At 46.8% G+C, this 16,864-nt stretch overlaps 1 protein-coding gene across 1 annotated transcript in view; it reads left to right on the top strand.

Annotated features, from left to right (window-relative positions):
- The window catches only part of MTOR (mechanistic target of rapamycin kinase), a 118,314-nt gene that overhangs the window by 30,366 nt on the left and 71,084 nt on the right, over positions 1-16,864 (top strand). The window contains exons 21-28 of the mRNA XM_066375064.1: positions 2,203-2,370; positions 2,812-2,924; positions 3,229-3,391; positions 4,301-4,393; positions 5,056-5,202; positions 9,701-9,843; positions 12,949-13,111; positions 13,248-13,393. Coding sequence (XP_066231161.1) covers positions 2,203-2,370; positions 2,812-2,924; positions 3,229-3,391; positions 4,301-4,393; positions 5,056-5,202; positions 9,701-9,843; positions 12,949-13,111; positions 13,248-13,393 — 1,136 coding nt within the window. The remainder of the gene's footprint in view (positions 1-2,202; positions 2,371-2,811; positions 2,925-3,228; positions 3,392-4,300; positions 4,394-5,055; positions 5,203-9,700; positions 9,844-12,948; positions 13,112-13,247; positions 13,394-16,864) is intronic.

Below are 16,864 nucleotides of genomic sequence, written 5' to 3'. Positions count from 1 at the left end.
AACCACAAAACTCCATGCATGAATAATTAAAGCTGCTCGTTCAGGCCTGCTGCCAGAGGCTCTGAACAGGAGGAGCTAGGCAGAATGCTAAAGAGCCAGCAGGATATACCAGGGGGTGGGACAAGGGACAAGCACTATACTTAGGGTTTGAGGCTGAAGTAATCTGTGACTTATTCCCAAAAAGACTAATGACCAAGACATCAGCATTGGAGGCGGGGAGCCTCACACCTGCAGAGTACAGCTTTCATTTCTGCCAAGACGGAGAACATGCAACAGGGCTCCTCATTTGGCTGTTGATCCTGGGCGTTTTAATGAGCTCCCCTGAGCCCTGGAGGAGAACAGTCTTTGTGAACAGCGGTCCAGCCCACATCCCTGGGCAGGCGGCCTGGCTTCTGAGGCAGAGCAGCCCTGTGAGGAGTGGAGAGGAATTCAGTGGGGAGGGAGGCCAGCTTTCTCTGAAGAGGGCGGAGTGGAGTCCAAGTAAGGGAACATCAGAAAACTGTGGAGACCAGAATGTCTGTGGTGTTTCTTTGACAAAGCATTCTTATCTAGGAGAAATAGCTTTTTTGGAGTGACTTCTCTCTCTAAGCAGAGAGAAAGAACGTTTTACCAGCATCTTTTAGTATGGTTTTTACTCTCTGAACTACTATTATGTTTAAAAAAATTTTTTTAAATAAAATTACCTTATGCTTCTATAAAGCCTTTCTCCTGAGGAGTTACCCTTTGTTTTCATTGATTTCTACTCTAAATTATTTAGGGACCCAAGAGTGTTAATAGATATGTGTTGCCATCATTAGAGTTTCTATTCTCAGCAAGTCTGCTACCCTACAGGTAGGCAGGAGAAAGAAGGCAGGAGAAACTGTCTTTTTTTGTTTGTTTGTTTGGTTGACTTGAAATGACAGCTTTTCCCGGAGTCAGAGACCAGCACTGCAAGTTGCCTTGCAGTGCTGATGCAGGACCTATGGCCAAGTGGCCAAGTTTTTATTTTCATAAGTTATGTAGAATGTAGTTGTACGAGTACAGAGAAGTGCTCCTTCTGCGGCATTATCCAGGCCTGAAAATGATACGGGACAGTTGTCAGATAATAACTGGCGAAGTCTAAATTCAGAGAGGGCAGGAAACCTTGTTAAGAATGGACTCCCTGGGAGAGATACCCAAAGGAAAGAGTCCCCCAGATGACTTGCTGCTGCATCCAGTGCCACAAGTCTATTCCAGAGTCTCAAGCGGGAAATGGTACGAAATTGAATGAAAGATAGAAACTTAAAGATGTATATATACAGGATGGGTTCGGGAGGATGCCATGGCTGTCAGCAGTCACTACTGTTTGAGGCGCAAGAACATGGCTGCCCCCAGAAAACATCTGTCTTTGTTCCTCAGTAAAGTAGGCCATTAGCAATTCAATTAAGTTTCCAAGGCAACTCAAAGATAACCCCCACCATACTAGTCAATCTAACAGTTACACTAAGAAGAATCTAGCTTCCAGTCTTTCCAGGGAACATGGGTGGGCAGAACCAGCAGAGAAGCACAGTCTTTTGTTATTAACTTAATTAGGCAGGTGAGGTGGGGCTTTGGGCCCAACACCTCTGTCCCCTAGATATTCAGACTTCAAAATACCCTGTGTACTTTTTGGTCTCCAACAACTTGCAAGTGCCAAATGACGTAGACTTAGTCATTTTCTCATTCTGTAAAGGTGCGTTTGGGTGGCTGGAATATGCCAGGTGCTCTGCTAGATTCTGGGGAGACAGATGGATCGAAGGGGTTCTTGCCCTTAACTCCCTACAGTCTAGTAGAGGAAGGGTTGCAAAGGAAATGAGATATTACAGGTTCTAGAAAAGAAGAGGGCCAAGGGCCCTAACGTGGATGCTGGAAGGAGAACAGGAAAGCCCTCGCAGAAGTGAGGCTTGAGCCCGGTTTAGAAAGAGAGGGCTCAGCTCAGCAGGAGGTGGGCGTCGAGGCAAAGAGCAGCATGAGCAAAGCACAAAGAAGCAAAGTAGCCCTGTGCATTCGGAGAAAGGTAGCTGAACTTGTCACTGTCGCTGTGATGGGATACAGGGAGGCTTGGGCAAAGGAGGATGGGAAGGAGTTCATCTTGAGACAGACTGTGCTCACTATGTTTTTGCCCCTTTTGGCCATCTCTGTTCCTTGGTTCATATTTCAGCAGAGAGAAACCTGGTTTTGCTCCTGTCTCTTCCCTCTTTATAGGAATTCTGGGTCATGAACACCTCAATCCAGAGCACGATCATTCTTCTCATTGAGCAAATTGTGGTGGCTCTTGGGGGTGAATTTAAGCTCTACCTGCCCCAGCTGATCCCACACATGCTACGGGTCTTCATGCATGACAACAGCCAAGGCCGCATCGTCTCCATCAAGGTGAGTAGCCAGGGCATCCAGAGGTGTCCAGCAGCCGTCAAGGGCAGCTAAGTGACAACACTCTGTTCTGAGGGACAAGACTGCCTCCCGAGAATACTGAGAGCTGCTGCCCACAGCTTACCGTTTGCAGTCCTCCTTCATTATCCATGTGTTTTGTATCCTTTAATGGAGTATTCTCGGCAAATGTTTTATCCCAGACCAGTTTACTATCTAGCTGAGGATTCCTTACCAATTGAAATAAGCTCAGAGAAAGCAAAGAAATATATAAGCAGAATAAAACGAGGGGAGAAAATGCTACCAAAAGAATGTAGTTCAAGGCCACTTAATAAAGGCTTTCGGAGTGCGCACGGAAGTGTGAGTTGTCCACAGCACTGCCCTGCATGTGCTTGGGCACGTGGCCCCTGACCACCGCCCGTTGCTGTGCTTCTGCTCTGTTCACAGTTGCTGGCTGCCATCCAGCTGTTTGGTGCCAACCTGGACGACTATCTCCATCTGCTGTTGCCCCCCATTGTGAAGCTGTTTGATGCCCCTGAAGTCCCACTGCCATCTCGAAAGTAAGCACCCGCCCTTTGGGACAGTCGTCAAGCTTTTAATGTGTTGAAAATGTCCCTTTTTAATGTTCCCAAGCCACCTTTTTTGTTGTTATTTTCAGTCTCATTATTTTAGTCCAGAAATATTCCAGTTTATGGAAATCTTAACTGTCCCCATCTCACTAGAATATATGTTGGATCCATGTCACCCATAAGAGCTCAGAAGCCACCCCTACCCATTAGGTGCTGGTTGTTAAGGTAGCCCGCAGCCATGGCTTTTACTCTGGGCCCGTGTGTCGGCAGTTACTATAATTAGCGGCTGTTGCAGGGCAGCTCTGGAGACGGTGGACCGCCTGACGGAGTCCCTGGATTTCACTGACTACGCCTCCCGGATCATCCACCCGATCGTCCGAACACTGGACCAGAGCCCAGAACTGCGTCCCACAGCCATGGACACATTGTCTTCCCTCGTCTTTCAACTGGGGAAGAAGGTACGGCAGCCTGAACAGTCGTGCCCACCTGCCTCCCTTTGGGAGGAAGACTTTGTGAACTCCATTTGTTAGTCTGTAGGCCTCAGACCTCTGTTGGAAAACTAGGACCTGTTGGTGTGCTTTTATTTCCCTTCATTTATTTAGCAAATATTTATTGAGCCACTTGTGTGGGTCGAGTGCAGCCCTGGAGATAGTGTGGTAAACAGGATGATGTCCTTGTTTTCGCAGAGCTTATGGTTCCAATGGAACAAAGCTAATAAACACTGTTTGTCTTGTAGCGTGGTAGTGGGAGTGGGAGAGATGCTGTTTATTCAGGGTAGGCAGGGGAGGGTACCTGAGAGGGGAGACCACCGATAAGTTGCCATATGAGCAGAGAGCTAAATAAAGGCCCAGTCCCAAAGGGTTGGACGCAAGCGGAAGGAACAGTAAATGCAAGGCTGGGAGATGGCAGCGTGCGTGACAGGTTCAAGGAGCAACAAGAGAGCAGGGTGGTGTCAGGAGGGAATGGGGAAGGTGCCTGGGGAAGGGCAGAGATAAGGCAGGGCTGGGCTGCGGTGTGGAAACCAGGTATCATAGGCCAGCGATTCTCGAGTGTGGCCCCGATGAGCAGTGTCCTACTTGCCACAACTAGGGACCTGTTAGAAATGCAGATTCTTGGTCTCTGCCCAGACCCACTGAACCAGAAACTCTGGCTGTGGAGCCAGCACTCTGGTTTCATGAGTCCCCCAGTGATCCTGATGCCATTTGCTCATCACTATTGCAGCCATTCTAAGTACTTTGGCTTCTTCTGAAGACCACAGAGCGATTCCCAAGCCCAGAAGAAATAGCTATAATGTAGTAGGAATGTCCTTTTCTATCCATCCTCCAAAGTAACGGTTTCTGATCTCCTTCCTCTCCCGTTAATGACAGTACCAGATTTTCATTCCAATGGTGAATAAGGTTCTGGTGCGACACCGCATTAACCATCAGCGCTACGACATCCTCATCTGCAGGATTGTCAAGGTGAGCTGCACTCCGTTTGTTTCTAAGTCCCTCGCCATCTTTCCTAGTGGTGTTCTTGAACCTCAGCCATGGGATTATGTCTCTTTTTAGTGCTCAACTAGGGATTGGCCAACTTTTTCTATAAAAACGGTTAACGTTTTCAGCTCTGCAGGCCATGTGGTCTCTGTTGCAACCACCCAGCTCTGTCCCTGCAGCCCGAAAGCAGCCATATGCACACATCAACCAATGAGCCTTTTTGCACGCCAGCAGTGCTTTATTTGTGGACACTAAACTAGGATTTTCTAATATTCAGGTGTTACAAAATATTAACCTTCTTTCAATTTTTTTTCAACCACTTAAGAATGTAGAAACCATTCTTGGCTCTTGGGACGCACAGCACAGGCCGCAGCTCTGGGCTGCCCTGCTCCTCATCACGTTCTCCTGGCTCACAGCTGCTTCCCCTGTCAGCTGCATGCTCATGCCCTCTGCAGTGCTTGTCTGGGACCCAGAGTGGCCAACAAAGACTGGCCTACAGTGGGGAACAGCTCATTTTGTCCATACCAGAACCAGACCTACCTAAGTCCTGGCTCTGCAGGAGGTGTGCACCTCCCAAGGCTTGAGGAAGTTTCTAAGCTGGTAGTACTTGTGGAGTCGCAGGTTTGTCTGTAAGTCTCTGCTTGCAGGGCTACACCCTGGCCGAGGAAGAGGAGGACCCTCTGATTTACCAGCACCGCATGCTGAGGAGCGGCCAAGGGGACGCGCTGGCTAGTGGACCAGTCGAAACGGGGCCCATGAAGAAATTGCATGTCAGCACCATCAACCTCCAAAAGGCAGGTGCCCTGTTTCCTGGGAAATTTGGAATGGAGAGCTGGGCTCTCTTCTCTTCCAGACCTTGCTGCTCTTTGTTTAAAACAACCAAAATCCAGCCCAAGAATTTTTCTGAAAGTCTAGATACCATGAACTCAGGTCATTTTGTCTTTCTCAGGGTCTCTGAATTATAAATTTTTTTCTTATTAGAGGGAAAATAAAGGACAAAGTGTCCTTTTGTGCTCCCTTGGATCTTTGATAATAGAACACTTTGTTGCAAAAAACATTTTTTACATGAATGGAGCATAGCCAGCGAGCCCTGAGCCCCGTGGTTAGCGCGGAGACTGACGGGGGCCCTTTACACTGAGCCCCGTGGTTAGCGTGGGGACTGACGCAGGGTCTTTATACGAGCCCCATGGGTGTGCGCGGGGACTTGTGAGGGCTCTTTACACAAGCCTCGTAGTTAGCGCGGGGACTGACGCGGGGTCTTTACATGAGCCCCGTGGTTAGCGTGGGGACTTGTGAGGGCTCTTTACACGAGCCCTGTGGTTAGCGCGGGGACTGACGCGGGGTCTTTACACGAGCCCCGTGGTTAGCGCAGGGACTGATGCGGGGTCTTTACATGAGCCCCGTGGTTAGCGCGGGGACTTGTGAGGGCTCTTTACACAAGCCTCGTAGTTAGCGCCGGGACTGACGCGGGCTCTTTACAGCGGTGCTTCTCAAACTTCTCAGGCTCATGGGGCATGCCGCTTCTGGGAGCTTGTTAAAATACTCATTCTGATTCAGGCGGGTCCAGGTCAGGCGTGATGCTTGGCATTTCTAACAAACTCCCAGGTGATGCCCATGCTACTGGTTCATGAGTCACACTTTGAGTAGCGAGGTTTTTGATCTTTGCAGATAAGTACTGAATTCTCCATGCTGACCAAAGCCTGGGATATAACCAGCTTCTCACCATGTATGCCATCAGCCATCCACTTAAAAATAGGTAGTATCAAAACCTCTGTAATGGATCTGAGCAGAATAATCATAGTTACATCGCTAACTTTTAAAATAGATATACCAGCCTGACCAGGTGGTGGTGCAGTAGATAGAGCATTGGACTGGGACGTGGAGGACCCAGGTTTGAAACCCCAACGTCACCAGCTTGAGCCCAAGGTCGCTGGCTCGAGCAAGGGGTCACTCGGTCTGCTGTAGCCCCCTGGTCAAGGCACATATGAGAAAGCAATCAATGAACAACTAAGGTACCACAATGAAGAATTGATGCTTCTCATCTCTCTCCCTTCCTGTCTGTCCCTATCTGTCCCTCTCTCTATCTCTGTCACAAAAAAAAAAAAAAAAAAAATAGATATACCAGGTTGCCTATTTTCCCCATTTTGCATTAGTCTTTGGTGCTCCTGGGGAGTATAAGCAGCTCACACTTTGGAATTGAACATGGTATTCCTTGTCCTTTATTAACAGCTGACCCAAGGCAGCTACACTTCATGTGTAGCCGCAGATTGAGGTGAAGAACTGGGCCGCAGTGGGTCCAGCTGACCCGTTCTCTTCTTGTATTAGCCAATCCCATAAAGAGGTGGACACAGACTCATGTGCATGTGTTCACAGTTCAGAACCCTCAGGGTTTATTACTGACTGTGGTGTCACTCTTTCCCGCCCAGACAGCTCTAAAGTGACTACTGCTGAGACGTGTGATGGTCTCAGATGGCATGGTAAGAGATCCCTGGGTCAGGAGTGGTGGAGCTTTTCCGCTGTGGGTTTGGTGACTTAGTCCCAGACTGCAGGAGGAAGGAAAGGCCATTAGTTACCTAGCCTCCCTGGGCAGCTGTGCGGCTGCCCTGCTGACACCTCTTGCTGGAGGGCAGGGCCGGCCGAGGAGGCCATTTCCACCCAGATGTTTTCAGCTTGCCTAGGTTCAGAATGTTCTTCCAACCAGGCAGCTATCCACCCTGCTCTAAAGCTTTGGTCTCTATTTTAGGAAATTCCCCAGTAGTCTAGCTTGCTTCCAGGAAGTTTTGCTTTCTACCCAGGACTTGGAAAAATAAGCATAACCATTGCCAAACAGAAAAAAGAATGAAATCTCTAGTTGATGTCACTTGAGAGATCAAGTTCAAAAACTCTAAGTAAAATCCTCCAGAGCTGCGTCTCAGCTTTATTTCATCAAAAAATAAATTGTGCTTCTGCATATTTATGTGTGATAATTAAGGATTAGTATATTCACCAGTTTTAACCAGATTTTAGAATAACAATTTGCCATCTCAGTCACCTTTTTATTGGCTGTGCTAAGAGAGGATTTACGTGGTATAGAAAACATAAAAACGTCTTTTATATACTTGTTGAGTGCCTCCCAGGATTGTCAGCTTTTACTGTCGTATGATCATCTATTGGGCTTACCTTCCAAATGAGTGAGCTGACATTTAACTAGCCTGTACCAGCATTGCCAGGTAGGCGGCCGGTGAGCAGCGGGCGGCTGGCAGAGGAACTGGCTTAAAACTGGTGTTTAAACAGTTACCACAGAACCTAGTGAATTGAGAGTTGATTATGGTTTAAATTCAAGAACAGCGAGGAAATGCGCATGTCGGGAGCTTAGCCTGAATTGATAGATTGTGCAGTGGTTCCTTAAGCTGAGATTTTTTAAAGACCTATTTGCTACCATTTATCAGATGGTAACGATGACAATGCAATAACAGCTACCACCATTGTTGAGTGCTTTCCTTGTATCCGGCACTTCACATATATTGGGTCATTTAATTTTCACAATAACACTGTGAATTAGGCGCTATTACTGTCCCCATTTACAGTTGTGGACATTGAGGCACTGAAAGGTTAAGTAATTTGCCCAATGTCAGCTGGTGAGTGATGGAGCCAGGATTTGACCTAGATAGTGTGACTCCAGAGCCCACTGTGTTTATCACTGTGCTGAGTTGCCTCTGCCTTACCCAGGCTCAACCTCGTGTCATCAAGAGGACAAAGACGTTAGTAATGCTTTCTTACATGTTTCCAGCTTTTAAAGTGCCATGTACTATAGTGCAGCTGTCCAGAGACCTGTGGTGCAGCAAGGAAGCCAGAAATCCGCAGCTAGAAAAGGACTGATTTTCCCCTTTCGTTCAGCAGAACAGGGTCTAAGAGGCAAAGCTTTGGTGTCTAGTTTTACTCTTCCTTCTAGTATGCTTCACTGAGTGCTCTGTGAGAATCCTTCATGTGATTTTTTTAGTTTGTCTCTATCTTATTCACTCCTTCAGTCTTTGACATAAAACAATAGTGTGTGTGATGTCACTCCCTGGTAACCCAAAGCAGCAGCAGCCGCGCTCCAATTTTCCCCAGGGTGGTGCTGCAGCACGTGGGGGTCTCGCACTCCCTGGATCCCCTCCCTGAGAACATCTCTGACTTACGTGATTTCACTGGTTTAGAAGGATCGATATTCTATTTTTTATTTAATTAAATTTATTGGGGTGACAAAATTATACAGGATTCAGTTACATAATTCTATAACATATCTTCTGTACACTGTATTGTGTGTTCACCCCCTTCCCAATTTTAAGTTTTAAAAGTTTGGGATTTAGTAGTTAGGGTCAGGCCAATTAAGAGATGTCATTTTGATAATAACTGCAGCCATTTTTTGCTCATCTTTTCCAGCTAGGCCCTTAAGATAACATTATCCCCAGATGAGGAAGACTGTTTGCTGAGTCCCACACTGCCAAGGGACTCCTGGGTGGCAGGCACTCACATGCACAGCACCAACTATGCCAAGCCCTTTTAAACCCGTTACACATGTAGACTTAGTTGATTCTCAGAACCCCCTACGAGGTGGGAACTAGTATCCTTGTTTTACAGAGAAGGAAACCAAGGCAGAGAGGAGTTAAGTAATGTACCCAAGGTGAGACAGCCAGATTTGCTCTCAAGCCACCGAGCTCCAGAGTGTGGCTGTTGGCCACTGCACTGTACTGCCCACCTCCCTAAGCTGCCCCTGTTGGAACTCATGGTACCTGGAGGGCTCAGAGTGTTGAGGAAAGTTAGAGAGCATGTACTAGAAAGTAAAAGTTAAACTTGCTCTGCCCCTTTGGTCTCGTTCCACCATGGTGCTGTCCCACCATGGTGCTATTGGCCTTGGGCACACTGCTCACCTGACTTACGTGACTCCTGATGCTGTGACCCTGAGCAACACCCCCCCGCCCCCGCTCCCTGTGCACCTCTGCTGTCAGACGCCCCAGGTCCTAACACAGTGCCCAAGGCCCTTCACTCACTGCCGGGGAGTCCTGTAGAGCTCTGCTTTGTAGATAGAATCCAGCACAAATGAGCTATAAAACAGGCCTTTTCTATACTGTACTATATTCTAGAGGTTGCTGTTTTTGCTTTATGGCTTTTAATTAAATATTACTCTTGTATTTGTGCTCTGGGTGAATTTTATCATGAGGGGTTTAATATTATAAACCAAAGAAGTAGAATAATCATTAAATAGATGAGGGCTCTTTACTCAATAGATTGTCCCTCGTTGATGGGTTTCCACTGTCACCTGTTTGGTTACAGGCCTGGGGAGCAGCCAGAAGGGTCTCCAAAGACGACTGGCTGGAATGGCTGCGGAGGCTGAGCCTGGAGCTGCTGAAGGACTCCTCGTCGCCCTCCCTGCGCTCGTGTTGGGCCCTGGCCCAGGCCTACAACCCAATGGCCAGGTGTGCGGGGTCAGGGCTCCTTCCCCCAGCTGCAGGTCAGGCTCAGGAGGGTCGGCTCGTGGAAAATGATATATGAGGATGAGTAATAGTAATTGGCAGTAGTAAAAGGGCTAATACTTTTTAAGTTTGCTAACTTCTGGAGGAAAAAGTAAAGAAAAAGGCAAATTGAAAAGGCTCACATTATAGGAAAAGCATCCATCTTAACCTTGTTAGTAGACCTCTCCTTAGTAGTTTTAGGTCCAGAACTTTAATTACAACATTACAAAGTCATTTACAACTCTGAAAACAACTATAACTTGTTTCCCATAATAACATATTCTTATTATTTGTTGCTGCATTACAAATGCTTTAAAATTTAGTGGTCTAAAACAACAATAGCCATTTAATTTTGCTCATGAATCTGCAGTTTGGGCAGGATTTGTGGGGACAGCTTTTTTCTGCTCTGCACAGAGTCAGTGGGGATGTTTGGGACCGGAAGATTAACTTTCAAGATAGCTTGTTCATCTGTCTGGCAAAATGAGGCTGAGTACTCACTGGAAAGTCTGCCCTGGCTGAGGGCCTTGGTTCCTTTCCGCGTGAATCACTTGAGGAAGTGATTGAGCTTCCTCAGAGAAGACTGGCTGGGTTCAAGAGTGAGTGTACCCAGGAAGTGCGTGGTATCAGTATGAGCTAGCTTCGGATGTCATATTGTGTCACCTTAGCCATACTCTGTTGTTCAAGGTGGTCACAAAGGCCCACTCACGTTTTAGGGGAGGAGACATGGATGCCACCTCTTGATAGGGGAATAGCACAATTCTAGAAGAGTATATGCAACAGAAGAGCGGTGCGGCCATCTCTGGAAAATAGAATTTGCCGGAAAAAAAAATAGTGTTTTAAATCTTCAAAGCCATTAAAAATTTGGTTTATAAAAAGTTATAATGTACCTAAAAGATTTATACATAATGTAAGTAAATAGAACACAAAATGGTATAAATAGATTTCAACTGTTAAAAATATCTGTGCGTAGGGAAAAGATCAGAAAGAAATACAACAATGATTATCTCTAAGTTGGAAGGTTTAAGGCAGGGGTCCCCAAACTACGGCCTGCAGGCCGCATGCGACCCCCTGAGGCCATTTATCCGGCCCCTGCCACACTTCCGGAAGGGGCACCTCTTTCATTGGTGGTCAGTGAGAGAAGCACAGGATGCATCCTCATCCTGTGCTCCTGGAGTACTGTATGTGGCTGTGCCACAAAGCGCTGCGTCGCTCACGTACAGTACTACTTCCGGTGACGCGGCCACGGCTCCGGAAGTGCATTGTTACGGCTAGCAGCGACAAATATGGAACTGGACATTGACCATCTCATTAGCCAAAAGCAGGCCCATAGTTCCCATTGAAATACTGGTCAGTTTGTTGATTTAAATTTACTTGTTCTTTATTTTAAATATTGTATTTGTTCCCGTTTTGTTTTTTTACTTTAAAATAAGATATGTGCAGTGTGCGTAGGGATTTTTTCATAGTTTTTTTTTTATAGTCCGGCCCTCCAATGATTTGAGGGACAGTGAACTGGCCCCCTGTGTAAAAAGTTTGGGGGCCCCTGGTTTAAGGAGAGATTATTTTCTCATCATTTTTCCCCCCTATTATCCAAATTTTTCTACAGTGGACAATTATTATTTACAATGAGGCATAAAATGGGGATTTAACTAACATAGTTCTTCTCATTAGCAAGAAGGAAGAAACAAGGCATTTCGTTTCTGGGCGCACAGCTGGTTTGCTGTTGGAGTGGAGTTAGCAGGTGGTGGCAGTGTCGCGGTGTGTTTAGTGATGGTCCCTGGCGCTGTTGCTTTGATGGCATGATTTGGTCCATCTCATTTCTTTCAAGTCTTTTTATAATGCTTTAAAAATAGTTCCTAGAACTTCTATGTTTCTGTAGTGAGCAGATTTCATATGTCTAGCTGGCGTGGCGTACCTCTCTTCTGCTCCAAGTCACTTTTGAGCTCCGACTTGTAATAAATATACACATATGTATTTGTTCTCTTAGTGCCACATATTTTCATTTGGGATGCAATGTGGCCTTGGACCTAAGTCAGAAAACTTATTTCTTAATTTGCATGGGTCTTTCTGTCTTTATGTTTTCCTTTGAATTTCAAATACTGGGTTTTTTTTACGTCAGATTCCAAAATTATATACATTAGTCTGATTTAATCTTTTAATATTAAAAAAAGTGTATGCAGAGTTCTCAAATGCTAAAACTACATTATAGGCATATTTTGTAGTTTCCAATTCCTCCACCCCACATTCACCAGAAAAGAGTGGGAAGATGTCAAGGATAGCAGGTATACCCACCCATATGATGGGGTAGCAGGTATACCCACCCGTATGATGGGGTAGTGACGTAGTTTTAGTTGTTAGAAATGGCCTCTGGTTCCAGGTCATAGTAAGGCCCCAGCTGTAAGAGACTGGCTTAGAGGATCTTCTAAGACATACAGACTTGGGTTCTATTCCCTAATGCTTCTAGTTTTTTAAGTCCTGTTGTCATTTTGTTTATGGCCATCCAAGAAAAGGGTTCTGGTTATATTTTGAAATATAACCGGTAGCAGATGCTGCCTTTGTCATTTTTGATTTTAGGAGTTTGGGCATTGCCTGAGAAACATCCCAAGAACCATTTGAAGATTATTTTCAGAACTTGTTAATGCCGGCTTCTGATAGAAATCCCCTTTCTGTTCATCGCATCCAAATGAGAAGCTGCGATGCCACCACTGCTAAGAAATGTGCCTGTTAATTTTCTCTGCCCCTGCCCCCCGCAAGGCCCGTGCATCATGGAGTCTGCGCTTGTGCTGGGAAGTACAGTGGTCACTAGCCACACGGGGTTATTTTAAGTTAATTAAAATGAAATAAAACTTAAAATTCAGTTCCTCAGTCACACCACAGTTCATGTCCTCAATGACCAATGGCTACTGTAAGGGACAGGAATGATATAGACCATTTCCAGCAAGTTCTGCTGGACAGCACTGGTCTGGAGAACCAGTATCAGTGATGCCAGGAGTAGACTGGCCGGTGTGACTGCAGCAGGCAGAGAGGCGTGAGAGGCATTTCCAACCTCTTTCCCTACCTGTTTGCCTTCAGGGATCTCTTCAATGCTGCCTTCGTGTCCTGCTGGTCGGAACTGAATGAAGACCAGCAGGATGAGCTCATCAGGAGCATTGAGTTGGCCCTCACCTCGCAGGATATTGCTGAAGTCACACAAACCCTCTTAAACCTGGCTGAATTCATGGAACACAGTGACAAGGTGAGACTTTTCCCAGGTGTCCAGACAGAGCCCAACAGGGAACCAGCTGGTAGGAGGGGAGAAGCACCCGTGCAGCCCACTCGTGTTTACGCCTGCCTGCCATTTTCCTATCCTGTGGGGTTCTGCTTTCCTCCAGGGCCCCCTGCCGTTGAGAGATGACAATGGCATTGTTCTCCTGGGTGAGAGGGCTGCCAAGTGCCGCGCCTACGCCAAAGCGCTCCACTACAAAGAGCTGGAGTTCCAGAAGGGTCCCACCCCCGCCATTCTCGAGTCCCTCATCAGGTAAGCCAGTGGCCATTTTAAATGTATGCCTTCATCCCAAATGGCCTCTCCTCTCCCATTGTTTGCTGCCTCTACCCGGAAGTCTCCTGGGGACTTCTGCTCTGTGAAACCTACCATCACATCCAGTCAACGCGCTGAAATGCGGTGTGGCTGCAGATGGCTCTCCCTAGTGTTCCAGCCACAATTGTCATTTCTGCTGATCCTTAGCACAGGGGCTCCAGTTAGTTTCTAACCTGTGCTTGCTTGTCCCAATGAAGGCAGTCGAGAATAACTGTTTCCTTAGCAGCCTAGGAAAAATAGATCTTAAACCTGGGTTAGGTGGTGCTCTCCGGGCATAGTGGGAAGTGCTGGTTCATGTGCCTCCAGGGCCGCCCGCAGGCAGGCTGGGCTTGTGTTGGCTGCATCTGTTGGTGCCTGCGTTGTCCTCTGGAGTGCCGTGCTTATAAAAGGCAGGGCGAAGTCTGAGATTCCGTGGTCCTTTCCCCTGGTTTGGTTATGTTCTGTTCTTTCGTAAGCTGGTTTTGAGTCTTCTGGGTAGGGGGAAAATAGGTTGTTTAATAAATTTTGTGTGGTTATGAAATTGCAAGCAGCCTGGCATGCTAGCTCCAGCTGCTGGAGAACTGTTCCCTTCCCCTAATGATCATCAGAGAGCATTAACTCGAGTCTAATTACCTTCATGGAAATGCCAACACAGGTGATTATTTCACTGTGGAAAGTTTAGGACAGCTCTGTGGCTGGCCAGGACCGCCACTGCAGCTGGAGCAGGCTGCTGTGTGCGCGGCTCCTTCCCTTTGAGAGCGCAGTCAGGTCGCTGTGTTCTCTGCCAGCTCTGCTTTTGAGCAGATACTAAAAACTGTTCTTGTAGGCACTTCAAAAAGTGACCAAAAAATAGAAATAGAATCATGTTTTTGGCCAACTAAATGGAACTTGGAGAAAATGTTGATTTTTTTTTTAATTTATTGATTTTAGAGAAAGGAGAGAGAGAGAGGAGGAGGAGGAAGGAGTGGGAGCATCAGCTCCTAGTAGTTGCTTCTTGTATGTGCCTTGACTGGGCAGGGCCGGGGTTTTGAATCGGCAACTTCAGCATTCCAGGTCAATGTTTGATCCACTGCGCCACCCCGAATCAGGCAAGAATGTTGGTAGTTTAGAAATATGCCATCCTATGGGGTAGGCTTCAGTTTCAAATTAGGCACAGCAAATGTGAAAAACATGCATTTCTTCCTCTCATCTCTGGCTTAGGTAATGCAATTTTGTTTGATAACAGAAAACCCAGTAACTGAATATAAAAACTTGAACATCAAATAGCTAGTTTTGCACATTAACTTCCCTGCTAGCCTTGTTCCATTTGATACCTCTTTAAAACCTCCATTCTACCCCAGATTTCCCCCATATTTGAGAAATCATGGAAGCATTAATGTTTATGCAGATTTGTAGTAGAAAGATATAGTCAGGGGCCCAAAAAGTGTAGGGGCCCAAAAAGTGTTCAAGAAGTTGTTTAACTTATTAAGCCAAGGTAATTGAAAATAAGTCCTCAGAATGCCCTGCAGAATTCTTAATGTTGGCTAAACAAACATCTCTGTTCCCAAGTAAAGCCAGTACTAGAAGATCTGTGGTTTGTTTCTGGTCTGAATTAGCTAGTTTACCTCCCTTCCGTTGGTCTACAGACAAGAAGACCGACTCCTTTCTTGTTTCCATGAGTCGCTTTTCCTACTGATTTTCTAAAACTGCTTTTCCTGAACACCACTGCAATGTTCTTCTGCCATTTTTACTGAAGACAGTTTTAAGAAACAGCCATAAGCCTGACCAGGCAGTGGCGCAGTGGATAGAGCATCGGACTGGGATGCGAAGGACCCAGGTTCGAGACCCCAAGGTTGCCAGCTTGAGCGTGGGCTCATCTGGTTTGAGCAAAAAGCTCACCAGCTTGGAGCCAAGGTTGATGGCTCGAGCAAGGGGTTACTCGGTCTGCCGAAGGCCCGCAGTCAAGGCACATATGAGAAAGCAGTCAATGAACAACTAAGGTGTCGCAATGCGCAACGAAAAACTAATAATTGATGCTTCTCATCTTTCTCTGTCTGTCCCTATCTATCCCTCTTTCTGACTCTCTCTCTCTGTCTTTGTAAAAAAAAAAAAAAAGAAAGAAAGAAACAGCCATAAGAAAAGCTACTGTTAAGGAAGTTGCTCTCAGCACTCCCCCAGTCCTCCAGTGAGCCTCATGGAAAGTCCTCCTGGTGTTGGGCCAGTGGTGTTTGCATGTCTGCAGTAATAGATATAATTCCCTTCCCCACAGTGGCTACTGGAGAGCTCACAGTGCGGTTACTGCCCACCTCTGACAAATGATAAACGTCTCAATCTGTTTTGTCTACTGCCCTCCCCGCCTCCAGCTTTATTTTTCCTACTCTTATTTTCTTTTCACCTTTTGTCTACTTTTTAATTTGTTTGTTTGTTTTATTTTTATTTTTCTGAAGTGAGCAGCCAGGAGACAGAGAGAAAAATTCCCACATGTGCCCTAAAGGGATCCACTCGGCATGCCTACCAGGGGGCAATGCTCTGCCCATCTGGGCCATTGTTGCGTTGCAACCAGAGCCATTCTAGCGCCTGAGATGGAGGCCATGGAGCCATCCCCAGCACTGGGGCCAACTTTGCTCCAGTGGAGCCTTGGCTGCAGGAAAAGAAGAGAGACATAGAGAGGAAGGAGAGAGGGAAGGGTGGAGAAGCAGATGGGCGCTTCTGTGTACCCTGGCCGGGAATTGAACCCGGGACTTCCACACGTCAGGCTGACTGACGCTCTACTGCTGGGCCAACTGGCCAGGGCGCCATTTGTCCACTTTTATTTTTTATTTATTTATTTATTTTTGTGTATTTTTCTGAGGTTGGAAACGGGGAGGCAGTCAGACAGACTCCCGCATGCGCCCGACCGGGATCCACCCGGCACGCCCACCAGGGGGCGATGCTCTGCCCATCCGAGGCATCGCTCTGCCACAATCAGAGCCATTCTAGCGCCTGAGGCAGAGGCCACAGAGCCATCCTCAGCGCCTGGGCCAACTTTGCTCCAATGGAGCCTTGGCTGCAGGAGGGGAAGAGAGAGACAGAGAGGAAGGAGAGGGGGAGAGGTGGAGAAGCAGATGGGCGCCTCTCCTGTGTGCCCTGGCCGGGAATCGAACCGGGACTCCCGCACGCCAGGCTGACGCTCTACCACTGAGCCAACTGGCCAGGGCCCATTTGTCCACTTTTAAAAAGTTCATTCAAGTGTATATATTTGAGTCAATCGCCTTAAATTATTTTTGAAACAGTCAGGTTTAGTGTACACAAAAACAGCTTTGCACACAGCTGATTTTTAGTTTTGTTTGTCTTAAAAAGCTGTAAGGTGGTAACAACATTGTTCTCTTGCTGCTTGATCGATCTGTTGGTTTTCCTACCTATTGATATTTCCCCTACCTGCACCAGAACAAAGTAAATCCGTGTGTAATCCTT

Source organism: Saccopteryx leptura, chromosome 3 (genome assembly GCF_036850995.1).
Source record: "Saccopteryx leptura isolate mSacLep1 chromosome 3, mSacLep1_pri_phased_curated, whole genome shotgun sequence".
NCBI lineage: Eukaryota > Metazoa > Chordata > Mammalia > Chiroptera > Emballonuridae > Saccopteryx > Saccopteryx leptura.
This window is presented reverse-complemented; position numbering and strand designations above follow the sequence as displayed.